Raw genomic sequence first — 8,492 nt, 5'->3', positions numbered from 1 at the left:
CCTGTATGCATTAGTTTATTCTCTCTCTTTCTCTCCCACACTTTCTCTCTAAAATTCCTCAGTCTAAAATATATTTGTATGATGTAAGTTTTTTTGCACTTATGTAAAACAATCATATTCATTCCTCTTACCCTGGCTATCAAAAAAGTTATATTTGTGATATGTAAAGGACTGAAAATACAGGCTACTAAATGGTAGTTGGACCTGAAGACCTTGCTAGACTGTTGGATCAGTAAGAGTGCTTGTGTTTACAAGGATCAGGCATATAATTGATATGATCTGTTGACCTTAATGCTTTCCAGAAATTCCTTAACTCCAAATCTAATTTTTATCCCTGGATAATCAGTGCCAGAGGCTGCATTAATTTTGTATCTGAATTTATTATAAATCACTTCAGAATACAAGGTCTGATCAATAAGTATCCAGACTGCTACCATAGTAATGAAGCACACAGTGTGAAGCTGCTTGGGAAGGATTGAACTTGAACTCTGCTGAGCCTTCACATCAAGTTTGAATGTTCTAGCTCACTTCCACTGTTTAAAGCTGAAGGTGTGTAGCATGTGATCATCGCATTGACCATGACAGAGAAAGTTGTCATGGTGACACCTGCTCAGAGGCCTACATAAAGTTGCAGAAAGTGTATGAAGAGAAGTGTATGAGCTGCACACAAGTATATAAGTGGTTCAGACGTTTCCAAGATGGTTGAAAAAATGTCGATTATGATGAACATTCTGGGAGACCCACAACCAGCAGAACTGAGAAAAACATTGCAACTGTGAAGGGAAATTGTCAAATCACCATCCATGAGTTATCAGAGGATGTGCAGATTAGTTACGGCACAGTCCATTATCACTGAAGATTTGGGAATGAGATGTGTGTCTGCCAAGCTTGTGCCAAAACTGCTTTTGGCTGACCAAAAAGACACTTGGGTTTCAATTGCTTGAGATCTTCTTGATTGTATCGAGAACAATGAAAACTTTGCATAGGCCTCTGAGCAGGTATCGCCAAGCTTTTAGCAAAATTTGATGCAGATTCTCTGCTCAACTTTCTGTCATGGTCAATGCGACAATCACACACTACACACCTTCCTTCCAAGCACTGCTGTAAACAGAAATGAGCTAGAATGTTAAAACTTAGTGCGCATGCACAACAGTGTTCAAGGTCAATCTGTGCCAAGTAGCTTCACTCTGCATACTTTAGCTTCGTTACTATAGCAACAGTCTGATACTTATTGATCAAACCATGTGTATGGATGTTATAAATTTGTATTTCCCATGTAAACTTTTATGCTCTTATTGTATAGGTGTAAGTTTATATAATGAGAATGAAGGGTTAAATATGATTTTAAAGAAATAATATCTGTTTGATGTGTAATAATATATTGTTATTTTTAAAAATTTGACCTTAACAGAAAAAGCCAAGGCTATCACTGAGATGATTTGGATTAATATATGTAATTCCTTCAGCTAGCATTCTATTCTATTGACTAATTATTAAAAGAATAATTTTGGCATTTTCCATTCCATAAAACCACTTAATTTTCTCAGTTCTTTTTGCTTTTTTTTCTTCTTGTTTTATTTCTTCCTTAAACTGATCTTGTAATATCCTTTTCATTTACATTTGGAATGTTATGTCCATTAGAGAGATGAAACTCAACAAAATTTCAAATAGAACTTGCTGTTACTAGATAGAAATATGTTGATAAAAATTTTTTAAATGACAAAGTATCAGTAGACATTGATTTCTGCTGTGATAACAAGAGGATAGCTTATCTGCATATCTCTCGAAGAAATGTGACAATGACCTAGACAAAAGATATGAGTCAGTAACTTAGTACATTAAGTACATAATGCAATGGTTTGTACATCATTAGTTATCTCATTGATATTCATCCTCTGGATATTGATTAGATTTTAAGTTCTTTATACTTTCAATGTGTCAGCCTCAGAGTAAGTTTAGATTAAAAAAAGAATCCTTAGAGAAAGAGATTTTGTGAAAGCATTGCAAGGAATTGATAACCAAGTGTTTTGAATTACATAGTAAAATTATTGAAATATTGGCTTATGAGTTCTATTTTTAAAAAAAATAATAAAAATGAAAAACAAATATGCTCAGGGGTCATTTTCCAGAGACGTCATTTAAAAGAGAACCATTTAAATGTATGAGACATAAAATTATCATAGGTAGTGTGGTTTCCTTTATAGCTATTTGACATTGAAATTAACTTTCAGATGTTGATTTGTATCCATCTTCTCTCATGGCATGTTATTCCCAAAAGCAATTTTGTTAATTGTCAATCACATTGTTTAATGCTTGGAAAATTTATTCCAGCTTGTGTGAAAATTTCTGCCATCCAGATTTCAAACTGCTAACTAATGACCTGAATTTTATACTTTGATTTTGAATTCAATTTTTGCTGTTGTTAACTGATTTTAAAATGAGAAAAATAACTGTGCATATTGCTTAAATTTATAAGGAAAGGATGTATAATCAGTATATACAGGGTGTTCAGGTTAAATTTTATAATTTTCATTAAAGAAAAAGAGCATATAATATCCCATCCAAAAATAAAATATCTTAAAAAATCCAAAAATATCAATTACATTATGGCTGGGAAGTAACAGCTTACTCAAAGTGTCTGCCCTCAGCTTCTACCACAGCCTTTAAACAGCAGTGGAAACTGGTGCATGCATTCTGCATTGTGTCCTTGGGAAGATCTTCGAATGCCTCTGGGCCACCAGCTCAGCCTTGGTATTGCTAGCAGAGCAGCTAATGTTTTTTTTTCTCAGACAAGTCCCCACATAAATTAATCAATGACATTACAATCAGGGAAATCAGGAGGCCAGAATTTGGGGCTGGTGAAGTCAGAAATTCTCCAATAACCACTACTGACTCTTTCCAGAGTTATGGCAAGGATTTGAATCCTGCTGCCACTCATAATGGCCTTCCAGCAGTAACCCTCTGTAGCTAAGAACTGACTGTGTCCCTTCCTGCTGACCATGGCTTTGTAGTAGTGCCTGTTGCAGCTGTCCAATGCCATGTCTTACAGCCTCTACAGTGTTCACAGAGCATTGAGCAGCAGTTATGTCAGAAATTTTGACAGTGCGAATCACGACACAGGTAACTGTTTTCCAATATTCAGATGGCTTCCAGTCCTCCATGTCAGTTAACTCTTTCTCAACTACAACTTTAATCTTTATATGATCTAATGCCATTGACTGATCATCAATACATAAAGCTGTTTTTTTTTTTTTTTAAATTTTATTATTTAAGAGACAAAATATCTTCAAATTTAGCCCAAGCAACTTGTATATGGTCTTTGTCCCTGGAAGAATGAAATGCAACATTTTAATCATGCAATGTTAATCTGAGAATAGCAAAAGTTCAAAACAAAGCACTCCTTTAAGTATCAAGTGCAGCTGCTCATTTCTGTCTTTTGACAGGTCTTGCTTTTAGTCCTGCAGAGTGTCCTGAACAGCTGGGTGGAGGAACCTGTTGCCAACCATAAAACAGGTAGTACTGGATTATATGGTACCCATAGCAGGATTTTCTTGATCTGATTTGGGGATCATAGACCAATGGATGTAAAATGATGATATTGATGATGAAACCAATCTATACTCTGTTTCTCGTCGAGGCATTGTAAATATATCAGTTCATCTAAGTGTAAATAACAACTTGTGTTAGTACAGCTCACCACCCTAAGTAGAGAGAACACTGTAAAATTATTGAGTTATTTTGAGTTCAGTATACCCATGATGTATTGCTTGGAATGGGTTATGCACATGTTGAGTAGCTTGCCATAGATAGATCCTTTGCAAACAAAAACTTTGGTCTGGAAAATCTATCAACTTTTCTTACTTTTCATAAACTAACACAGTGAGGGAGCTTCTATCTGGTTTCTTTACATGTTAGAAATGCTATGCAAATCTTGGATCTTACTCTGCTATTGTAAAATAAAAAAAAGGAAGGGCATATTAGGTAATGTACTTCTGGATACACTATGAAATAGATGAGCTGGTCACAAATTCACGTGATCAAGAGAGGTTTGTAACTGAATAATAAACTAGTGCAAATAATATGTTGACTAGCTTTGTAAATTAGGATATGATTTTTAAAAAATTTATCCTAGAAAACCAAAACTGGGTCAATTTTTTTACCATTTCAGTTCTTGTAAGAAGCTTAAGTAATAATGTACAATTTGAAACTGATTGATTTAGGTCAATAAATCTTTCCTGTTGATCTACATTTTTATTTTGTTTTCACCTAATATGGATTAAAATTCTCGTTTTTGATTTTAATGGAATCATAAATTGTTTTGATTCCAGTTACAATAACACATCTGTAATCTAATTTCTTTTTAGCTCACTTGATTGTTGTTGCACACTTGTCAACATTAATAGTCTTTTTTTATTTTTTTTACTATACTTCAGGGTTTGTTTCTTATTTATTTTTAAAATTTTGTTTCACTCAATTACTTTGCTTGAAATTGGCAAATGCAAGCCTCTGGCATTTTCTGTTGGAGAAGAGATTGAATGCAACACTATTAGATCATCTTTTATTTTTGTTGGATAGTCAGGAAAATTACTGCCTCTGTTGAGTAGTACATCTTGTAGAAAATGTTAGACAATTGTTAATCGGTAGCATTTTGAGATAACCAAGTAAGGGTGTTTATCTGCACATTCTAACAAATAACAATATGCTGACATAGTTTAGCAAGAAATTTTATTCAAATTGTATTTTGTTTTATGCATATGTTGGAGTCTAATGAAATTATCATTTTAATTAGATAATGCATTCTCTGGAAGTATTTTGACAGTAATGTAAATCATTTGACAATTCTCTTGAGGTCATGTGTAAATATAGTAATTTTAAACGACCAAACTAGGGCATATAAATATAGTGAGAAAGCAGAACACATGGCATTTCAAAAGTCTCTCCTTAGTTTTAATGAAATGAAAGAACTGAGTGAGAATTTTTTAATTATTGTGCTTGTGTAAAGGTGGAGCACCTTAAATGTAACTTAGATCTCTAACATTTTAGCTTTCTTGATTTAAGACAGTGCACAACTTCCATTATGGCAGTCATATTAACCATTTAAAACCTGTATGTACAGTTGTATTCTATTTCATTTGTTACATAATATGTAGTATTATCGCAAAAATAATTTGCATACTTGTCACAAAAAAATTCTACAGAGTAGGATATACTTATGTGTGTTTAAATGTCAAGTATGATCTGACATGATGCCATTGTTTTAGTTTCAACACACTATCTTAGATCAAATCATTTACCAGATGAATGCAGCTAAGGAATATACAACGCAAGAGTGACTGAAACTGGGCTATCACAAAACTAAACACCTAACAGTATTGTCATTCCTGTTCAGTCTAAATTGAAATACTGCCTAGGTTAACTTATTTTTTTATTTATTTTATTCCTGGAGTCTTGATAAACTCATTAACATGAGTATGGCAAGGTTAAATTTTTCAATCTACTGAAATATTTGAAAGAGACATTGTCCCAGTAATTTTCTAAATATGTATTTATTTACATGCATAAAGTACACTTGTGTATATGTGCACATTTCTTGAACAAGCAACTTCTATACTGTAGCTGATCCTGCTAGACATAGCAGCCAAATCACTCTTATCGCACCTATTTTAAAGAAAGTAAAACACATTGGATGTAAGTATAGTCCTGGATGTGCCAGCCTGGAAGAAAGATGAGGTAGTAGTCATTGATGGAATGTCTTTGAATATAAGTTTGCTAAATCAAAATCATAGCTAACCTGGAACTGAACAGCATTGTCATTAAAAGATTTTTTTTTTCAGGAATTAGTGACTAAATTACAACTATAAAGAATTGATTATAACATAAATTGGAAATAAAAACAAAATACATGTTACTTGTAACTTTTTTCTGTTTCTATATACTTTATCACTGGGATGTCTGCAATGTTCTTTTGATGTAGTAAATTAATTTTGATTTGCAAAGACTGTCAGTTTTATGCTGCAGATTGTAGCATACAGCTGATGACGTGTGGACACTGGTTTAAGAAAATAATTGCTACATTTTCGTATGCTTTGCCCTTGACATGATCAGTGCATATCTGATAGGGAATTGATGTCTTCTTAAAGTAAATGGCAAGTCTGTAAAAATGCATTCTCCATCATCACCAGTTATTTTACTTGCATTTAAGTACCATTTGTTAATGAAAGTCTATAATGTGTAGTTTTGCAATGACTGTTTTTGTGATTAAGGTTTCTCAACATTATTGGAGCTTCAGTTTCTTTAAAGTGAAGGAGTACATTACTAATAGTAAGGGAATTAATAAATTCTGGTGGATACAAACAACTTGTCATTAGTAACAGTGTTAACACTTACAGAACTCACTCCTGGAAGTTTTTTCATAATTTCACTGTTTAGTTTGTTAATTTCTTCATTTTTATGTGGCTAAGGCAGTCATTGCACATTGTTAAAATTATTCTCTTGAAGATATAAATATATTGATATTTTACTTCCTTAATTTAGACACACTGCTCTTCATGAATATGTGCTTCATATCTTTGTAGTAACCATATATTATATGGAATAATGCACTGATTGTCAATAACTTCTCTACATCCAATGCTTGTGACAGCTGCATAAATGACTCAAAGGTCTACAGCTTCATTTCAAGTCACTTATCAAACCTCTGTGTGTGATATACACTTCAACAGAAATGTGCGGTTTTGTGCCTCAGTTAAAAACCACCACCATTATCATAAGGGCAATGGATTGGCAAAATCATTAGAACTTAGAGCAGAATGCTTTGCAGTATTTAGCTATGGATCCTTGCATTCTGGTTTCAATCCTACCTAGATCAACTTTGCTTTTCACTCTTTCAGGGTCAAAAATATAAAACACCAGTCAAGTACTGGGCCAATTTGATAACCCTACTTTATTTCATCTATATATTTTTGTTTTCTTCTTTTTTTTTTATGTCACACATTGTGCCTATGTGAGAAACAGTTATTATTAGGCACTAAATTTGGCAGAATCATTAGAGCAATGAAAAATGCCTTGCTGAATTTCTTCTGGCTCTTTACATTCTAAGTTCAAATCTCACCTAGATTAATTTTGTCGGGCCTTTTTTCAGAATCCATAAAAAGTACCAGTCAAGTACTGGGCTGATATCATCAACTAACTCCTCTTTTCAAAAATAATGGCCTTTGTGACAAAATCAGAAATCGTTGATGTTGGAAAAAATTCTTTGTAATATTTGTTCTGGTTCTTTACATTGTGAGTTCAAAGCCTACTAAGGTCAACTTTGCTATTCATCCCTTGGATCAATAAAATATTATACTGACCAAGTACTGGGGCTGATGGCATTGATTATTCCTCTCTTCTCAAAATTAATTGCTGGCCTTGTACCTAAATTAGAAACCATTATTATTATGGAGGTAGAAATGGTTTCAAAAATTGTTATTTTTAAAATTAGTTTTTGTCATTATTAAATTGAATCTATTATTTGCTATCTTGTTTCAGTTATTGGAATTATTTGACAGTGAAGACCCTCGGGAGCGTGATTTTCTAAAGACAGTACTTCACAGAATTTATGGCAAGTTTTTGGGTCTAAGAGCATTCATTCGCAAACAGATAAATAATATATTTCTCAGGTGAGTTTGTTAAATTATTTGAACTCTCTCTCCTCTCATATATATACATATATATATATATCATCATCATCATCATCATCATCATCATCATCATCATCGTTTAACGTCCGCTTCCCATGCTAGCATGGGTTGGACGATTTGACTGAGGACTGGTGCAACTGGATGGCTACACCAGGCTCCAATCTAATTATATATATATATATATATATATATCAAAAAAGTAACTATATGAAACATTATTGCTGTTAAAAACAGCAACAATGAGGCGGTAGCAAGACTTCTACCTTAATAGGTATAATATTAAATATTAGAATAAAAGAAGGGTAAAAATACCTCTTGCCAAAGATGAAAGCGAAAGCTTTAAAAAACCACCAACCCAGCGATAAATACACACATGAGCAATGCAATGAACACTTTAAAAAATAGGCCTACCTTCTGGATGGAATTTGAAGATAGTTTACATACCCCATATCAATCGATTTCATGCTATGCATGAGAAAACATGCTTTGCAATCTTCAGTTGGAGATAGCAACCTCTATTTCCAAAATATTCACTACGTCAACTCGTGTGCGTTTCGAACTTTAGACGTCCCGCTCTGTTTAAAGAGAAAAACTATCATAAACAATAAAAAAGTAACTATATGAAAGCATTGTTGCTGTTAAAAACAGTAATAATGAGGCGGTTAGCAAGACTTCTACCTTAATGGGTATAATATTAAATAATTTATTGTAGGATTAGTGGTTTTTGAAGCTTTTGCTATCATCTTTGGCAAGCAGTATTTTTTACCCTTCTTTTATTCAAATATTATATATATATATATATATATATAT

The 8,492-nt window shown here is 33.0% G+C and overlaps 1 protein-coding gene across 3 annotated transcripts in view; it reads left to right on the top strand.

The window, feature by feature from the left end:
* The window catches only part of LOC106876669 (serine/threonine-protein phosphatase 2A 56 kDa regulatory subunit alpha isoform), a 346,085-nt gene that overhangs the window by 186,741 nt on the left and 150,852 nt on the right, over window positions 1–8,492 (top strand). For all 3 annotated transcript variants that reach the window (XM_052966626.1, XM_052966625.1, XM_052966627.1), the window contains exon 5: window positions 7,531–7,661. In XM_052966626.1, the coding sequence (XP_052822586.1) occupies window positions 7,531–7,661 (131 nt within the window). The remainder of the gene's footprint in view (window positions 1–7,530; window positions 7,662–8,492) is intronic.

This window comes from Octopus bimaculoides, chromosome 3 (assembly GCF_001194135.2).
Source record: "Octopus bimaculoides isolate UCB-OBI-ISO-001 chromosome 3, ASM119413v2, whole genome shotgun sequence".
Classification (NCBI taxonomy): Eukaryota; Metazoa; Mollusca; class Cephalopoda; order Octopoda; family Octopodidae; genus Octopus; species Octopus bimaculoides.
This window is presented reverse-complemented; position numbering and strand designations above follow the sequence as displayed.